The sequence below is a fragment of the Chelonia mydas genome, chromosome 14, assembly GCF_015237465.2.
Source record: "Chelonia mydas isolate rCheMyd1 chromosome 14, rCheMyd1.pri.v2, whole genome shotgun sequence".
NCBI lineage: Eukaryota > Metazoa > Chordata > Testudines > Cheloniidae > Chelonia > Chelonia mydas.
Window position 1 is genome coordinate 26,062,220 of NC_051254.2, and position 19,669 is coordinate 26,081,888.

The following is a 19,669-nucleotide window of genomic DNA, read 5'->3' on the forward strand; positions in this document are numbered from 1 at the left end:
GGCGACCCGCCCCCAGTTCCTTCTTACCAGATGTGGCTGGAGTTGGAGCTCTGTGTGGACTTAACCTCACATGCTCTCACTACTTCAGTGGTTTTTTCAAGTTGGCTATAGCTAGTAATACCCTTAGTGTAAGTGTTGGTTGTATTTAGTTAGGAATTCCCTGTGGTGCCCTCACCAGGGTGCAAACACTGTCCGTCGTATGAGAGGGAGCGAGCCCTAACAATGATCCCCATACGCGGTGCTTGTTGTGCTTGAGTGAGGCCCATGTCAAGGAGCGGCGTTCGACCTGTAGCTTGTTCGGGATTCAAGTGGCTCAGGATCTTCACCTGTCATAAATATAAAGGGAAGGGTAACCACCTTTCTGTATACAGTGCTATAAAATCCCTCCTAGCCAGAGGCAAAGTCCTTTTACCTGTAAAGGGTTAAGAAGCTCAGCTAACCTGGCTGTCACTTGACCCAAAATGACCAATGAGGGGACAAGATACTTTCAAATCTGGAGCGGGGAAAAAGGCTTTTGTCTGTCTGTGTGATACCTTTGCCGGGAACAGATCAAGGATGCAAGCCCTGCAAATCCTGTAAAGTTAGTAAGTAATCTAGCTAGAAAATATGTTAGGTTTTCTTTGTTTTGCCTTGTGAAATTCGATGTGCTGGAGCAAATGTGTATTCCTGTTTTTGTGTGTTTTTGTAACTTAGGGTTTTGCCTAGAGGGATTCTCTATGTTTTGAAACTGAGTGCCTGTAAGATTATCTTCCATTCTGATCTTACAGAGTTGTTCTCTTATCTTTTTTGGTTCTTCTAATAAAGTTCTTTTTTTTAAGAATCCAAGGCTGGGTTGTGCTCATTTTGTTTATTCTCAAGTCTCCCCAGGAAAGGGGGTGTAAGGGCTTGGGGGGATATTTTGGGGAAATAGGAACTCCAAGTGAACCTTTCCCTATTCTTTGTCTAAATCCCTTGGTGGTTGCAGCATACTGCTCAAGGACAAGGCGAAATTTGTGCCTTGGGAAAGTTTTTAACATAAGCTGGTAAAAATAAGCTTAGGGGGTCTTTCATGTGGGTCCCTATATCTGTACCCTATAGTTCAGAGTGGGGAGGGAACCCTGACATCACCTAAAACAGCACCTGCTTGAACAGGCCTTGCAGCCTGCTTTGGCACTGAGGCCCTCGTCGGATTGGAGGTTGTCATCAGGTTCCAAGAACGTTATCGCCTCACGCTCTGGAGCGTATAATTTAGAATGAAGGATAAAGAATAATAAGATAATAATGTAACATGTATTCAATGTATTGATGTATGATTGACCATATCCTGCCAGCCACCCTTTTTGAGTAGCAGAAAGGAATGGCCTAATGGGCCATTGGTAGAGATGCATCAGCCAGAATCAATTTGTGTCTGGACTGATTTCAAGGCAGTAACAGACCTTTGAGGTCACCACTTTGTTGTAGGCTTAGCATTTTAAAATAAGTAAAAGACTGCCATGATTGTTTTTCTTCTGCATTGCAATTTGATGTTCCTGTTCAAAATGTTCTGTGTAAATTAATTCTGTTTTGTGTGTGAATGAGAAATGGGTGTTAAGAGATAAGTGAGAAGGCCATCGCTGAACCAGATGTTCTAGGGAGCACCAGAGACAGACGCAAGGGTGCCAGGAGGCTGCAACACACCCCTATTGAAATATCAGAGGAAGGCAGATTGACGACTCTAAAGATGAGACAGGCACCTATCAATGGGGACAAGATAGCTGTGATCAAAACCAGCATGGGATAACTCCCTGAGAGACTTGATGAAAGAACAAGATAAAGGATAAAAGAAAAGGAGTACTTGTGGCACCTTAGAGACTAACCAATTTATTTGAGCATAAGCTTTCGTGAGCTACAGCTCACTTCATCGGATGCATACTGTGGAAAATACAGAAGATGTTTTTATACACACAAACCATGAAAAAATGGGTGTTTATCACTACAAAAGGTTTTCTCTCCCCCCACCCCACTCTCCTGCTGGTAACAGCTTATCTAAAGTGATCACTCTCCTTACAATGTGTATGATAATCAAGGTGGGCCATTTCCAGCACAAATCCAGGTTTTCTCCCCACCCTCCCCAACAAACCCACTCTCCTGTTGGTAATAGCTTATCTAAAGTGATCACTCTCCTTACAATTTTCAGAGTAACAGCCGTGTTAGTCTGTATTCGTAAAAAAAAAAAAAAGGAGTACTTGTGGCACCTTAGAGACTAACCAGTTCATTTGAGCATGAGCTTTCAATGTGTGTGATAATCAAGGTGGGCCATTTCCAGCACAAATCCAGGGTTTAACAAGAACGTCTGAGGAAGCAGGGGGGGGGGGGGGGGGGGGGGGGGGGGGGGGAGAAGGGTGCGGGGGTAGGAAAAAACAAGGGGAAATAGGTTACCTTGCATAATGACTTAGCCACTCCCAGTCTCTATTCAAGCCTAAGTTAATTGTATCCAATTTGCAAATGAATTCCAATTCAGCAGTCTCTCGCTGGAGTCTGATTTTTGAAGTTTTTCTGTTGTAATATCGCAACTTTCATGTCTGTAATCGCGTGACCAGAGAGATTGAAGTGTTCTCCGACTGGTTTATGAATGTTATAATTCCTGACATCTGATTTGTGTCCATTTATTCTTTTACGTAGAGACTGTCCAGTTTGACCAATGTACATGGCAGAGGGGCATTGCTGGCACATGATGGCATAGATCACATTGGTAGATGTGCAGGTGAACGAGCCTCTGATAGTGTGGCTGATGTTATTAGGCCCTGTGATGGTGTCCCCTGAATAGATATGTGGGCACAGTTGGCAACGGGCTTTGTTGCAAGGATAGGTTCCTGGGTTAGTGGTTCTGTTGTGTGGTATGTGGTTGCTGGTGAGTATTCGCTTCAGGTTGGGGGGGCTGTCTGTAGGCAAGGACTGGCCTGTCTCCCAAGATTTGTGAGAGTGTTGGGTCGTCCTTCAGGATGGGTTGTAGATCCTTGATAATGCGCTGGAGGGGTTTTAGTTGGGGGCTGAAGGTGACGGCTAGTGGCGTTCTGTTATTTTCTTTGTTGGGCCTGTCCTGTAGTAGGTGACTTCTGGGAACTCTTCTGGCTCTATCAATCTGTTTCTTCACTTCTGCAGGTGGGTATTGTAGTTGTAAGAATGCTTGAGAGAGATCTTCACGAAAGCTTATGCTCAAATAAATTTGTTAGTCTCTAAGGTGCCACAAGTACTCCTTTTCTTTTTGCCAATACAGACTAACACGGCTGCTACTCTGAAATCTAAAATTACAGAAATTGTAAGTAAGGGCAAGGAAATGTGTTAGATTGTCTTTTGTTTTAGCTTGTGAATTTTCCCTATTGTAAGAGGGAGTTTTATTCTTGTTTTTTGTAACTTTGAAGCTGAGCCTAGAGGGGAATCCTCTGTGTTTAAATCTTTGTATTACCCTGTAAAGTTACCTTCCATCCTGATTTTGCAGGTGTGATTCTTTTACTTTTTCTTTAAATAAAATTCTTCCTTTAAGGACCTGTTTGATTATCAGTGTCCTAGAGACAAAGGGTCTGGTTGGTACTCACATTATTCACAAGCCTCCCCAGAAAAGGGGGTGAAGGGGCTTGAGGGAATATTTTGGGGGAACAGGGACTCCAAGTGACTCTTTTCCTGAATTTCTGTGTAAATCCCTTGGTGGTGGCAGAAATACCATCCAAGGACAAGGAAAAGAATTGTATCTTGAGGAAGTTTTAACCTAAGCTGGTAGAATCTAACCTTGGGGGGGTCTTTCATGTGGGTCCCCACATCTGTACCCCAGAGTTCAGAGTGGGGAGGGATCCCTGACGGCTCCTAACTACCCGTGATCAACCTAGCTGGCCACTAGACTGATCCGGACTCTGGACTGGTAACTATAACATCGACTGGTGGGACAGTGTGTGTGTGTGGTGTGCTTGAATGCATATACTAATTGTTGTATCTTCAATAAACGCGGCATATTGCCTTTTCCCCTGAAAAAGATCCCGTGTGCTTCTTATAAGTATACATTTTTTTGGTGGAGAATTGCAAAAGGGGGCAGATATGCACTGGGATTGTTGAAAATACTGCTAAGTACTATACCATACATATAAAGTGATTGATCATTCAGGTGCACACACCCCTGGTTGTAGAAGTGTCAGGCATAGACTCATAGACTATCAGGGTTGGAAGGAACCTCAGGACGTCATCTAGTCCAACCCCCTGCTCAAAGCAGGACCAATCCCCAATTTTTGCCCCAGATCCCTAAATGGCCCCCTCAAGGATTGAACCCAGAACCCTGGGTTTAGCAGGCCAATGCTGAAACCACTGACCTATCCCTCCCTCAACTGAGCTATCCATATCCCCCCCCCCCCCACACACACACCATGCAGTCACTCTCAGCCACCCCCATCTTCTAGACCCCTCTCCCCCCTCCCCCGGAGTCATTCTCAGAACCCCTGGTACATCTGATTCCCCCTCCCCCCCAACACACACACCGTGGTGTCACTCTTAGCCACCCCAGATACATCCCATCACCCCCCTACAGACCACAGAGTCACTCACAGCTAGCCCAAACCCCTTCCCCCCACACCTTTGAGTCACAGCCATTCCCACCCTGAGACAACCCCCCCCCCCCACACGCCGTGGTGTCACTCCCAGCCGCCCCCCCCCCCACAGCTTGGAGTCACAGCCATCCACACTTGAGACACTCCCCCCCCCATGGAGTCACTCTCAGACACCCCCAATACATCCCTTCACCCCCCACCACAGACCACAGTCACTCACAGCTAACCCCAACATCCCCCCACACCTTGGAGTCACTCAGCACCCTGATACATCCCATCACCCCCCCTTCCCCCCCCTCCGCCACACTGTGGTGTCACTCCCCCAGCCACCCCCACCCCGACACACACACACCCCTTGGAGTCACAGCCACCCCACCCGAGACAACGCCCCCACACACCATGGAGTCACTCTCAGCGCCCCGATACAGCCCCTCCCCCCCCGGGGTGTCACTCCCAGCCACCCCCCGAGACACCCCCTCACACACACACACTCTGGACTCATTGTCAGGCCCCCCAAGATAACCTCCCCACGACACACCATGGAGTCACTCTCAGCGCCCCCGATACAGCCCCCCCCCGGGGGTGTCACTCCCAGCCCCCCCCCGAGACACCCCCTCACACACACACACTCTGGACTCATTGTCAGCCCCACCCCCCCAGACAACCTCCCCACGACACACCATGGAGTCACTCTCAGCGCCCCCGATACAGCCCCTCCCCCCCCGGGGTGTCACTCCCCGCCCCCCCCCCGAGACACCCCCTCACACACACACACTCTGGACTCATTGTCAGCCCCACCCCCCCAGACAACCTCCCCACGACACACCATGGAGTCACTCTCAGCGCCCCCGATACAGCCCCTCCCCCCCCGGGGTGTCACTCCCAGCCACCCCCCCGAGACACCCCCTCACACACACACACTCTGGACTCATTGTCAGCCCCACCCCCCCAGACAACCTCCCCACGACACACCATGGAGTCACTCTCAGCGCCCCCGATACAGCCCCTCCCCCCCGGGGTGTCACTCCCAGCCACCCCCCCGAGACACCCCCTCACACACACACACTCTGGACTCATTGTCAGCCCCCCAAGACAACCTCCCCACGACACACCATGGAGTCACTCTCAGCGCCCCCGATACAGCCCCTCCCCCCCCCGGGGTGTCACTCCCAGCCACCCCCCCGAGACACCCCCTCACACACACACACTCTGGACTCATTGTCAGCCCCCCAAGACAACCTCCCCACGACACACCATGGAGTCACTCTCAGCGCCCCCGATACAGCCCCTCCCCCCCCGGGGTGTCACTCCCAGCCCCCCCGAGACACCCCCTCACACACACACACTCTGGACTCATTGTCAGCCCCCCAAGACAACCTCCCCACGACACACCCTGGGAGTCACCCACGGCTACCCCCGATACATCCCATCACCCCCCGCTGCCCCCGCGGTGTCACCCTAGTCTCACCCGCCCCGACCCCCACCCGAGTCCCTGCCACTCCCGGAGGCCGGGCCGGGCCCGCGGCGAGGGGCGCTGCCCGCGGGCGGCGGCCGGGCGGGCTGGGGGCGCGGCCCGGGGGCGGCTCGCGCTCGCTCGCGCTCGCTCCGCACTGCCAGCGCCGGGCGGCCGGGCGGGCGGGCAGCTCCGCGGCGCAGCATGTCGGGCTCGCGCTGCCAGACGCTGTACCCCTTCTCCGGGGAGCGGCACCGGCAGGGGCTGCGCTTCGCCGCCGGGGAGCAGCTCACGCTGCTGCAGGTGCCGGACGGCGGCTGGTGGGAAGGGCAGAAGGAGGACGGGCTGCGCGGCTGGTTCCCGGCGAGCTACGTGCAGCTGCTGGAGGTAGGAGACCGGCGGCACCGAGTGCCTGGCGCGAGAGGCTCGGGCCGCGAGGCAGGGCGGGGTAGGAGGGGAGTGTAGGATTGTGGGGAAGGGGCTCAGGAGAGGAGTTGGGGGAGTGCGGGGTTTGGGGAGCAGGGGCAAGTGCAGGGTGGGGGGGGAAGGGGCTCAGGAGGGAAGTTGGGGGAGTGTGGGGCTTGGGGAGCAGGGGGAAGTGCAGGGTGGGGGGGGAAAGGGCTCAGGAGAGGAGTGCGGGGTGGGGGGAAGCGGCTGGGGGCTCAGGAGAGGAGTTGGGGGAGTGCGGGGTTTGGGGAGCAGGGGCAAGTGCAGGGTGGGGGGGGGAAGGGGCTCAGGAGGGGAGTTGGGGGAGTGTGGGGCTTGGGGAGCAGGGGGAAGTTCAGGGTGGGGGGGGAAGGGGCTCAGGAGAGGGGTGGGGGGAAGCGGCTGGGGGCCCAGGAGAGGAGTTGGGGGAGTGCGCGAAGGGGCTCGGGGGGGGGGGGGGGAGTGCACGATGCGGAGGAAGGGGCTCGGAGAGGGAGGGGGGAAAGAGATACATGGGCATCAGCCCAGGTCCTAGGAGGGAAGGATTGCACAAGTGGGGCCCGGTGATGGAGCATACATGAAAAACGCTAGGTGCTGTACGAATCTGGTGGCTTCGTGCAGGTGGCTAGCTCAGAATGGAGCTGTTGCCTTCCCCAGACCCTCTGTCTGGCCATTTGCCACTGGCTCTGCTCACGCTCCCTAACCTGTGTGCAGGGCTGAGGCCTGGCGGAGCAGTGTTGCCAGCTTGTGGCCCAGGCCTTCCCAGCACTGGAGGAGAGAGGACACCTGGGGTTAAGGCTCTTGTTAAAGTTGCTAATCACCAATTGTATCCCAACTCTACCCACACCAGTTGTGTGTTTGTTAATATCACCTTTCACAGCAAGACCTGGATAATTAAGACCTGGATGGGGTGGGGATTGAGGCAACGTGGGGGCCAGGGAAGATGGATGCAGGGCTGGGGGAGGCAGCAGAGGCCAGGTGCAATGGATGGGGGCCCCCTGCTACCGCATGGTTGGGGGGTGAGGATCGGCGGCTGGGGGTCAGCACCTGCAGCTGTGTGGTCAGGGCTGGGGATCGGCACCCACTGCCATGTGGCCGGGGGTTAGTACCAAGGATTGGTGCTTGGGGTCCAGGAGCAGGAGCCTGCTGCCACGTGACTGGGGCAAGGGGTAGGCATTGGTGTCCAGGGCCAGCACCCGCTGGATCCCGGGGTTGGCGTCCACTGTCATGTGACCAGGGCCAGGGATTGGTGCCTACGGCCAGCACCCGCTGGAGCCCAGGGTCGACATCCAGGAGCAGTGTCTGGTGTCAGTGGCCAGGGCTGGGGGTCGGAGTGTGTGGCCAGGGGTTGGCACGTGGGGCCAGCAGCCGCCACCAGGGGTGGCATTTGGGGTCCACACCTGCTGCCGTGCAGCCAGGGCTAGGGGTTGGGATCCAGCACCTGCTCCTGCTGGAGTCTGAGGCCGGGGATCTGCATCCAGGGCCAGCAGCCAGGGCTGGGGATCTGCACCCAGGGCCGCCAGCCGCTGGAGCCCAGGGTCAGCACCCAGGGTCAGCGACCATGGCTGGGGGTCAGAGTGTGCTGCTGTTGGACAGCACCTGGGGACAGTGGAGCCATAAGTGAGAGCCGGGGATTGGAGCCTGCGGCTATATGGCCAGGGGTTGGAGCCTGAAGACCTGTGGTTGAAGGCCAGGGCTGCAAGGCCAGAGCTGGGGGTCAGAGCCCCAAACCCCGTGTCCAGAGCTGGCTGTTGGCTCCTGAAGCCCCATGGCTGGAGCCCTGGTCTGCAGCCAGACTCCTTAAGTCCCCACTGCCCAACCACACCAGGGCTAAAGTGTGAGCCCCACTAAGTCTCCCTTCCTCCCAGGTAGAGAATTCACCTTGCTCCTTCAGCATTGTTCCCCACCTGTCTCCAGAGACGATGCAGGGTGGCGCATCCAGGAGCCACAGGGAGGGAGGGAAAGGAGCCGATGCTTTGCCTCCCCCCCCATCACCGCCCAGGAAACCCCCGATGGCTGCATGTGAGAAATGCTCATTCCTTTAAAACCCTTTCATCTTTAGTATGTTCCACACCTTGCTGAAGTTACTAGTTGCCGTCACCGTGCAATGCAGTGATATCTCAACACACCAGTAATACAGTGCTGGGAGCTCACCAAGGGCATTTATTCAACTCACATCTGTAGTAAAGCTGTATGTCACAGTGCTTTGTATGAGGCCTTTCCTCCTGGGTTAGGGAGCCTCCCAGTTGCATCTGCTGCATAAGTATGTACCCCTCAGTGGTGAGCTTGTTCGCATCCAGATCCATGCCCTCAGGTCAGATCTGATTTGCCGTGGGTTCATTATTGTATTATATAAAGTCTTGGTGTCCATGTGACCTCCTGCTTGGTTAGAAACGTGTGTGTCTTTCTCTGGCTAGTGCTGCATATGCTAACAATGACAACCCGCCACTAACACAAGAACTCTTTGGCAAATGGAAACATCCCCTTCATAGCAGGTATTTCCATCTTTGTCACTAACATTGACATTTGCTTCCACCACCCCAGATCCAAGCCGTCTTCAGGGCTGTCCAGTTTTAGATTTTAGTCCTGCACTGAAAACCAGCCTCAGGTACACCTCACCACCAAGCACTCATGTTATCTGCTTTGCAATAGCTGAAGAGCTGCTGAGAAATTCTGAGAGTTGTGTATCTGAGTGTGTGGTGGTGTAAGTACAGGAGCTGAGCTGTGCAGCCACATGTGACCCTGGGAAGCTCCCTCCTTACCCATGGCCCTGGTGTAGGGGATGAGCTGAGGGCAGAAGAAGGCTTGGCCCTCAGGACCACTCTCATTTATGCCAAGGACTGTGGTGGCCCCTTTGAAGGGTGTAGAGACGACATACAGTGCTTGGGCTGTGCTATGATATGTCCCCAGGAGCTGTCACCTGTTGTGTCGGATTGTTTTCTAGGAAATATTCCCCTCAGAGCTGAATAGCGATGTGATTGGGGTATAGATCGGCTTCCGTATGAGGAGAGATTAATAAGACTGGGACTTTTCAGCTTGGAAAAGAGGCGGCTAAGGGGGGAATATGATAGAGGTCTATAAAATCATGAGTGGTATAGAGAAAGTAAATAAGGAAGTGTTATTTACTCCTTCTCATAATACAAGAACAAGGGGCCACCAAATGAAATTAACAGGTAGCAGGTTTAAAACAAACACAAGAAAGTATTTTTTCACACAACGCACTGTCAACCTCTGGAACTCCTTGCCAGAGGGTGTTGTGAAGGCCAATACTATAACGGGGTTCAAAAGGGAGCTAGATAGATTCATGGAAGATAGGTCCATCAGTGGCTATTAGCCAGGATGGGCAGGAATGGTGTCCCTAGCCTCTGTTTGCCAGAAGCTGGGATTGGGTGACAGAGCATGGATCACTTGATGATAACCTGTCTGTTCATTCCTTTTGGGGCACCTGCCATTGGCCGCTGTCAGAGGACAGGATACTGGGCTTGATGGACCTTTGGTCTGACCCAGTATGGCCGTTCTTATGTCCTTGAGGTAGCAGAGTGTGCTACTCTGAATCCTATTTGTGAGTGTTTCATACACGGGGGAAGACATTTACACGATAGCAGTGTCTCAAGGGGGTTGTTTAAAAGTACATTTCAGTGTCTGCTTTTCTGATTTGTGTTTAGTCAGAAATCCCTTATATAAGAAGCAGCAGCAGCATATGCAAATTCTGCATCACTGAAAATTGTCAGCACTTTTTATATCTACTGTCATCTCCCCTAGCTGCAAATCTTTGTATGGAGCAGAACGTGTCTTCCAACAATGCTGGAGATGGCTTGGGAAGCTGCCTTGGCCAGCAGCCAGCTCTGGACCAAGAACTGCCCCATTATTTTGCCTTCACTGGGTGGCACTTTCACACACTGATGTAAAAAGCAATACAAGGCACTTGTAAGGCCTCTGCAACCTCTTTGTTAGCTGTCTAGTGGGGAGTAACAGCACAGAGAATTTGTGTGTGGAGTGGAAAGTGCAGTGGCTACGTGGCTCCATTCCTGCCTTATGGCACTCCATATCCATCTCATTGCCCTCTGCAGCCTCAACATAGTGGCTGAGCTGCAGGTGGCCAAGGAATAGGACGTGGGAGACAGCTTCTGCCCATGACATGTGACTTAGTTACCAACGTGTTTAAGACTTATGTAGGTGCCTAAGGAACAATGTGTGCTGTGCCCGGAGTCTCTGGTGCTTTGGGGCAGCAGTAACTCTCTCATCATAGTGTTTTCAATCCAGGGGCTGAAAACACCTTACTGTCAGGGAGGCCAGCCATCACAGCGCGGCTGAGGGATTTGTGGGGGGCACAGGCCAGCTGAAATGTACGGCCCTGGGCCTTGACAAGAATTGCAGTCTGTCCATGGGCTGGCTCCAGCAGGAAGTAGAAGGGAAGAGCGCAGGACCCCACTGGTCTTTCTCCTGACTTCTTTTACCAAAGACAGAGAGAGGATGCAGGTCTGAGGGGAATATATTCAAAAGTGCCTCATTGACGTGGGAGCCAGACTCCCACTGGCTTCCAGTGAGTCCCAGGCTCCTAAGTACCTAAGTCATTTCTGAAAATGGGTTTTGGGCTCCCAAGTCACTCAGGTGCCTTTGAAAATGTTCCACTAAGCAACTGTCTGCATGTGCACTGAAGCAAAGCCAGCGGCCTGGCAAAGGCAGGGCCAGCCTGCCGAGAAAGGTAATCTCAACAGAAGCAGATGTCAGGAATTCAGTCCTGTCTGCCCTGCCCTGCCAGACACAAGGCACAGTAGATTTTTCTGCTAAACCCTCCAAACCTAGCATAATCCAGGCAAAGAACCAGGGGAGAATGAGCAGCCATGCTGTGTTCCTGGGACGTGTGTGCCCACTGCTATCAGACACTGCAGTTTTCTGTGTCTTTTAGCAAGAAAAATGTTGGCTAAATGTCTTTATCAGAGGTGCTTTGATATCATGATGATGGGCTCGGTATATGAACCTAAATAGCACTGAATTGACTGGATAGTTCATACAGCAAAACTTAACCTGTTCCTTCTAAAAATTCCACACGTTAAATTTCCAAAAAAATGTTACACAATATGTGCAAATGATCCAGCCAGTGGCCCAGCTTTGGGTTTCTTAGTATATTCAAAGGTTTATAGTAAGGTTTCAAACACTTTCACACCAAATCTCTTTCCAGGATGTCTTGTCCCTCTCCACCTGGGGCCAGCCCTCACTCAACCCTCTTCAGACTAATCATTATTCCTTTATTTGGATTTCTTTAAAACACCATCCCCATCCTAAGCTGGGGCCCCCTTGAAGGACAACAAAACGTTCAGACAAAACCTGCTTTATATTCAGCAGCAGCCAACATGACCTTCTACACAAAGGAACCAATAAAGAAAAAGAATCCGCCCTCCCAAAAAATCCCTCTTGAGCCCGAGGAGCCCCATGAATAAAGGCGGTCCTTCCAGCGTGCTCTGCTGGCTCCAGCACCATGGGTCGATGACAGACTGTGCAGGGAGAAGGCTCCAATGCTGAGGGCCCCTCATGGAGAACACCCTGTTGGCAGCTCCCTCTTCCACAGTGAAGGGAATCCAGTTGGAGCATTCCATTATCTTCAGCAGCAGCAGGGTGGCACGGGCGGAGGTGTATCTTAGGGAAGCGGAGTGGCACGGGGAGGTGTGTGGCACGGTGACATGGGGGAGGAGTATCTCAGGGAGGGCCACCTGGCCACAGGCAGTGGCAGGAGAGACAGTCTGTTTCCTTCCCTTGCTGGCAGGCTGGGGCTGGAGGAGTGGACTGTCCCTTCCTGAGTCTCTTCTGCAGACTGAGGTTACAGACAGGCCAGTAGCTGGGCCTGGCAGTGCTGTGCTGTGCTGGCTGGCTGCAGGGAGCTCCTCGTCTCTGGTCTCTGTGCGGGGCAGGAGCTGGGCTATCCCAGCTGCCCTTCTGCTGTTCCAGCGTCAGGGCTGTGCAAAGGGTCAGAGAGTGCTTGCAGTCTGCCTGGCTGACTTCTGCCTCTCGGTGGCTGCTGGGGTTGCTGTTTTCTCCCCTTCTCCATTGGCTGAGGGAGGAGGCTTGCCAGGATGACTGGGGGTTGCATCCCCCTCCCCTCCCGCCTGCTGCTGGGGGAAGTCAGCAGCACAGGGCTCTGTGGTAAAGCCCATGGGGCGAGCTACAGCTGCTCGAGGAGTTATTTTGGGGAAGTTCTCTGGCCTGTGCTGTGCAGGAGGTTGGACTAGTTGATCACAGTGCTCCCTTCTGGCCTTAGAGTTTATGAATGTTATTGGGTGAAGGAAAGCTCCCTCTATTGCAGTCATGAGACAGGGCTGGAGGTGAACGGGAGTACATGTAGGCTGGACTAACTACAACTAGCCTTGGCTATGCAGTGTGACTTTGGAGAATTTGGAAGACCCAAGCTTATGTGCAGTTCTGGGCAGCTGCTTTGTGTCTTGCCCTGGGCTCTGGTACTCAGCGTTTTTTTTTTCTGATCGTGTGGGAAGCTAATTATCCCCTGCCAGTTTAACCTACAGAATCATAGAGGGCAGCGCACAGAAGGGGGAGTGAGGGCAGGTATATGATTGTCAGTTGAACAGAACTATTATGTAGAAATGAATGCAGTGACATCACTACCCATTCCAGAAGCGTTAGTTGTAGGGTTCAAGGAAATGAAAGTACTAGAAATGGAAACTCACCAGGGACTGAAATTCAGCCTTGGAATTTATGCAACAGAGATTTTCAGAATGTTGATAAAACCAAACCAAGCAAAGCCAAACCAAATGCTCAGCACTGGGTGATCATAGGGGAAGAGCAGTCCCTGCCCACAAAGGTGATGCTCTATGGGCTCAGAGCCTGCTGGGCTGGTTTAGTAACCAGACGGTGGCACAAGGTCCGCAGCTCCTAGGCAGCCTCAGCATAGTGATTAGCTGCTCCTGATACTACCAGCTTAAGTGAAGTTAAGCTACTTTGCTCAGTAACTGTGTGGATCTACAATTTATGTCAGATTAGAAATACTTACATTTGGATAACCAGCTCAGTACAAGGCAAAGCGAAGCATCAGCAGAGCTGAGTTCAAATCCCTGCTATGCCACCAACTTATTTCATGAATGTGTCCAAAACACTTGAACAATCTCACTTTAATTTTTCTAAATGTAAATATGGAGGGAAATGATGCTCCGCTGCCTTTGCTTCCATTGATCTCCTACGGATATATAAACCAAGTGTTGTATTAGTAATAATGTTATCATCATGTTCTCAAAACACATGCATTCCCCTTCACTTTGATAGTACTGCAGCACTCACTTCTTGTGTTAGAAGCATAGGCAAGCCAGAGCACAATATATCAGAGTAATGTGGAGGTGGCTGGGCGTGGTGAGGGTGACTCCCAGTGCTGTCAGGAATACAGCACAGCAAACCCTTTGCATGATAGCATGGGTGAGGTCTAATTAGGATTTGTAAGTGGTCGGTGACAAGTCATAGTTGTTTTTGCAATGGCAGTCTTGGATTTAACTGAAGATTTTATAGTATATAAATCAGAGCTATTGAAGTGTGATAGGAATACTAGCATACAGCAGCATCCCAGCCATGTAGTGGGTATGCTGCAGACCCCAGGAAAATGTGCAAGGGTTTGTTTAGAGGAAGCACACTACACTAGGAAGCAATGCCTGTAGTTAAGATTGCACAAGCATTTCCATTGTATGGGTCTTTCCCCAATATCTTTAACTTTAATCTTTCAGTCTGAAACTTTGCACATTGATCACAAACGATTCAGAGGCTCTCATGTTCAAAGACAGTGGGAAAATGCTGTTTTGCCATTACAAAAACAGTGTTTGCTCCATATTTTGAAGGGTCTAAGGCCCCAGTAGGACATGACAGACACGTGACACATTTCTACAGTTATGGTTCCCATGTCATAGATGTGGCTAGCACTGACCTGGTGAAAATTGGTTTGGTTTGGCTGAGTTACGTGGGTTAGTTAGGTACCATGTGCATCAACACTAGCTGTTGTTACACTACAATAGAGTACTGGGCACTGACCCATTGACCTTGCGTGCATGTGCCTACGTACTCCAGGTGAACAGATCCATGAACCAATATGAAGGGGCTTCTACGTGCTGGGTGGAGGTCTCTTTGGGAGACTGCTTATTCCTTCTGTATGAGGTGAGAGCTCTGCAGGAGCCTGGGGTCGTGTGTGCAGAGCTTGTGTAGGTGACAAACTACTGCTCTGTTGCAAATAGTTGCACACGGTGGAATTTATTTCTTTATTCACTTTTGTAAACACATTAGGAAACTCCATTCAAAAACTACATGAACATTAAGATTGCAAAGTGACACACCTGAAAGTCCGGAAATGGCAAAGGTCACTTCTGCAGCCTCAATTCTGCTACTTGTGTGTATGAATTAGGATTAGGGTGCAGTCTTTAAATAACTTGATCAGAGACTGTTTTTTCCGACCAGATCGACCTATCTCACTCATGTGGAGTTTGCGTTGCAGTGAGGCTGGGATCCAGAAGAATACTCCCTCATTCAGCAAGGGTCAGTGAATGAGATAAGGTTCCATTTGGCTGCTGCCTCATTCAGTGCAGTAGGCTGGTGGTATATGGTGGCTACACGTTGGACAATAAGTGTATAGATAAACCTTCCTCAGTCTCTGAGCTCTGTTTCTCTTGTTCACTGAATGAGGCAGAAAAACTAGTATGTGGTCATGCAATTCAAGACTGTATCATCATGTACATATACAAAGTGGCAAGGGCAACTCTATTGCTGGCCTGTCCTAACTTTGAGTGTCTGAAATTGCAACTTTAACAGCATTAATTGCATCTAGCTATCTATATGTGTAGCGCCCCAGTCCACCCAATTACCTCCTTTAGTGCCCATCTCCTTACTAGTTTTGATGGACAGGTCTGGGTTCATCTGGATCCCACCTCCAGTTCAGCAGGGTGTAATTTCCTTATTTTCTTCCCATGTGAACATATTTGGTGATGCCTCCACCCCCGTCACTCCTTTCTGGCAGGGTCACTGGGGCAGGTTGGAAGAAAAATTGTAATTGCAGGTTACCCCCTGCTTTCATGCCACATAGTTAGAGACTCCCAAGAAATAACACCAACACACAATATATATTCAATAGAGTAATTATAATAAATGGGTTGTAAATATAACACAACAGGGTAAAACACAAGTCTCAGGGTCACTGGTGCCCACACTGTTAAAACCCATGAATTTCCCCAGTCACGTGATCTGAGATAGCAAGAGTAAATTTCAGTGTCCCATTGATATGCATCCTTGGAGGGACCCTTGAATGACCTGTGCCAAAGATATCTTCTGTAGCAGCAATAAGCAACTTGGGTGACTTGGTTCAGTCCTGCCCAAGGACTCGCAAGTGGGATAAGAGGGTGAGCCCCTCTGCAGGCTTAATAGGCAGCAGGTAATGAAATCCCCAAACCTTTTTCCCTGGTCTGAGGACACAGGAGCAGGGGTCTCGCAAACAATTCCCCTGACTAGCTAAGTGAAAGATGGTGCACTCAAAACTCCCTGAGTGATCCTTGGGTTCAGAGATGGCTCTGGACTCTTCAGCCACTGATGATCACAGCTGGCAGGTGTCCTCTTCATTCAGGAATCAGGCTGCTTCTGTTTCCAAGGTTTCCCCTCTCCACAAAGGGGTGCAGGGCTCAGGTAGTAATTACAATAACTCTGCTAAAACTGCTCATTCCTGACTCCTACCCCAGCACTCAGCCACATGCCCGGCAGGCAGGCAGCCGTGAGCTGGCACCAGAGCAGCACTTGTCATGTGGTGATGGGTTTATCTAGGCACTGGAGGGCAACTCCCCTGGCTGGGGGGGGAGTTTTCCAAACAAAACTCTGTACACTGGGTGTTACCTTGAACAGGGAAAGGACCCAGCTAACGGGTTGCTGCCCAGCACCCAGAGGCTGGTTCTCAGGGGTCCCTGATGCACCCTGGGACTCATCTGCTCACCCACAGCCAGTCCTGCCCTTTCAGTGGCTGGCTCCAGACCCCACAAAATGGGTATTCCTCTCTTCCAGTGCTCCTGGGGATGGGCGTCTCTTTGAGGACCTGCCTGTTGGGCAGGATAGCTCTTCTTCCCAGGCTTTTACTTGTCAATCATTCAACTCTAACCCCCCACCCAGACACTGGTCCGCCTCTGAGCAGGCAGCTGGTGGCCGTCCAGGCACCCTACCATGCTCCCCTGAGGTGACAGGGCCCCTGTCACTCTGACTTGCGGCTCTCCTCTGTCCCTCTTGGTTGCCCAGTAGACTGAGTCTGCTCTTGGCCCCCTGCCACCCAGTGACAGTGGACTACCAGCACACACAGACCCCGGGAAGCTCCTTGGGAATTTGTATTTCAGGTGGTGTGTAAATAAAGCTTTCAGGAGGACGGGAGCTGCTCGGTACTGATGAATTCTGAAAGTCTGGCCACTCCTTTTTGGTGCAGTCAGTTGGAATTTGGTGGGGTTTTGCTTTCTGGAGTCCTTTGATTTATATTTGTGTGGTAAATAACTGGCCAATCGGCATTAATGAGATGCAGTAGTCATAAACTATACTACTGCTTTGATCCCTCCCCCCGGCTGTTTGCTCAGGTGAGCATTTATTTAGTTTGCACAGCAATGACATGTTATCAGGGCCCTACTTTCCAAGTATGCACTTACACAGGGCTTGTTTTTATTAGAGCGTAGTGCTTTGGACTGCGCTGACTGCTCTCAACTGACACTCTCGCTGAGATTGCAGAGGTAAGCTGTTCTTTTATTAGGGCAAGCTCCCATACTTGTGGTTTTAACTCTGCATTACAGCAGCATGGCATAATAACCAGTTTTTATGGGAATCTTTGGGAATTTTGCATTTGTTTTCACTGTGGACAGAATCAGGGCTGTAACTGAGTGTGGTGAGGGAGTCATAGATTGTGTGTTATGGATTTCTGTACATCTGTCTGTTTGCAGTAAGGTGTGGGGCATGGGGAACACAACTGCTGAGCATGAGCTCATTCATTCAGCACTGCTGATTTGCACCTCAGGGCCAGCGACTGTTCAGCTGCTCACTGCACCTACTTGCTGCCATTGTGGAGTAGCATACCACAGCGACATGTGTTTATCTTGAAAAATAAATGTATGATTTAATGGAGCTGGAATTTTTATGTTTTGCCACTGTGCGGCTGAGTGTAAAACATTACTTGGTAAAGGGTCATTGTGCAAGAAGCTTTGTATGTGTGTGAGACCTGGGATGATAGCTACCAGGGCAGTGCTGATGGGTGTGCTTGCAGGTCCAGCTGAGGCCAGCTCTTCACTACACACTTCTGCTGGCACAGCTCTGTCAGGCGGGGAGTGATCCCTGACCAGCACAGCTGTGCCAGCGAACCCCTAGTGTAGATGCAATTATAGCAGCAAAACTGCCTCTTTATAGCTTGTTTTGCTCAGGGGACTGGAATAAATTTATCAGTAAAAAGCAGAGTTTTCTAGGCGTGGTGTTCTGTCCCATCTAGTGGCACCAAGACCACTTAGAGAGCAATTAATGAGTCTGCCCTACAGCTTAGCTAAGGGCCATGTGGCTTTTAGCTCAAGTGGTGGAGGCTCACGCACTAAACTCCAGTGATCCCAGGTTCAATCCCTCCTGCCGACAGCCAGGGTTTGTTGGTGTTACACTGGTATAAAATACGAGCACTTTGCTGGCACAGTACAGCTGTACTGGCAAAGCTCGCCTAGTAACGATAAATATATAATTTATATCAGGAAAAAAGTCCTTTGGCCAGTATAACTTATACCAGTTCCCTGAACGAAATAAGCTATGCTGGTAAGAAGACATGTCGGGTATGTCTACACTTAAAATGCTACAACGGCTCAGCTGCAGCGCCTCAGTGTACCACCTGTGCTGGCTCTCCCGTCAGCTTAGGTACTCCACCTCCCTGAGAGGCGGTAGCTAGGTCAACAGCAGATTTCTTCTGTCAGCCTAGTGCTGTCTACACTAGGGGTTTGGTCAGCATTAGCTACGTCTCTGGGGGGGTGGATTTTTCTCATCTCTGAGGGACGCAGCTATACTGATGTAAGCAGTGATGAGCTGCCAAAATCTTAACAACTGGTTCCCTCCTCGCCCCATGAGGCGGTCGTTGCCCATCCCCGCCCCCCGGGACTCCTGCCCCATCCAACTCCCCGCGTTCCTTGATGCCCCCCGCCCCCCGGACCTCTGCCTCATCCACCCCTGTCCCCTGACTGCCCCCAGAACTGGGCAGGAGGGTCTCATGGGCCACGGTAGTGGGTGCCCACCCCACCCCTAAGAGCCAGAGGGACCTGCCAGGGGGCGAGGTGGGGAGTCCTGGGGGTGCTTACCTGGAACAGCTCCCAGAAAGCATCCGGCAGGTCCTTCTGGCTCCTAGGGGTGGAGTAGCGTAGCTAGGGGGGAGCAGGGGGAGCAGCCGCTCCCCCCACTGATCACATCAAAAGTGGTGCCTTAGGCGCCGACTCCACGGGTGCTCTGGGGCTGGAGCACCCATTGGGAAAATTTGGTGGGTGCAGAGCATCCACCGGCAGCTCCCCGCCCCGTGCCCGGCCCCAGCTCACCTCACCTCTGCTCCGCCACCTCCCCTGAACGCACCACCCCACTCTGCTTCTCCGCCCCTCTCCCCCGGCTTCCCGTGAATCAGCTGTTCGGCGGGAAGCCTGGGAGGGCTGAGAAGCAGGCGGCGGCTTCACACTCAGGCCGAGGGTGGCAGAGGTGAGCTGGGGCGGGGAGCAGTTCCCCTGCGCCACCACCCCCCCGCCCGGGGTTACCTGCTGCAGTGCAGGCGGCCCTCCTTGCGCCCCCCTGTCCCAGCTCACCTCCGCCTCCCTGGGCCTGAGTGCGAAGCTGCCGTCTGCTTCTCAGCCTGCCCCGGCTTCCCGTGCAAACAGCTGATTCGCGGGAAGCCTGGGGAGTGGGGGTGGAGAAGCAGAGTGGGGCGGTGCGTTCAGGGGAGGAGGCAGAGGCAGAGCCGAGGTGAGCTGGGGCCGGGGGTGGGGTGGGGTGAGGCGGGGAGCTGCAGGTGCGTGCTCTGCACCCACCAAATTTTCCCCTTGGGTGCTCCAGCCCTGGAGCACCCATGGAGTCGGCGCCTAAGGCGCCACTTTTGGCCGGTTAAATTTAGAAGCCCTTGCGGAACAACTGGTTCTAAAAGGGCTTCTGAATTTAACAACCGGTTCTAGTGAACCGGTGGGAACCGGCTCCAGCTCACACTAGATGTAAGTTCCTTGTGTAAACCAGGCCATATGCACCA

At 52.1% G+C, this 19,669-nt stretch overlaps 1 protein-coding gene across 5 annotated transcripts in view; it reads left to right on the forward strand.

The window, feature by feature from the left end:
• The first annotated feature begins 6,118 nt into the window (after positions 1 to 6,118).
• Positions 6,119 to 19,669, forward strand: part of GAS7 (growth arrest specific 7) — a 208,898-nt gene continuing 195,347 nt past the window's right edge. For 2 of the 5 annotated variants that reach the window (XM_037914268.2, XM_043528347.1), the window contains exon 1: positions 6,138 to 6,390. In XM_037914268.2, coding sequence (XP_037770196.1) covers positions 6,208 to 6,390 — 183 coding nt within the window. In that variant the 5' untranslated portion in view covers positions 6,138 to 6,207. Of the gene's footprint in view, positions 6,391 to 19,669 lie in introns of all 5 variants that reach the window. The other 3 variants (XM_037914266.2, XM_037914267.2, XM_043528349.1) reach the window with 3 other exon arrangements.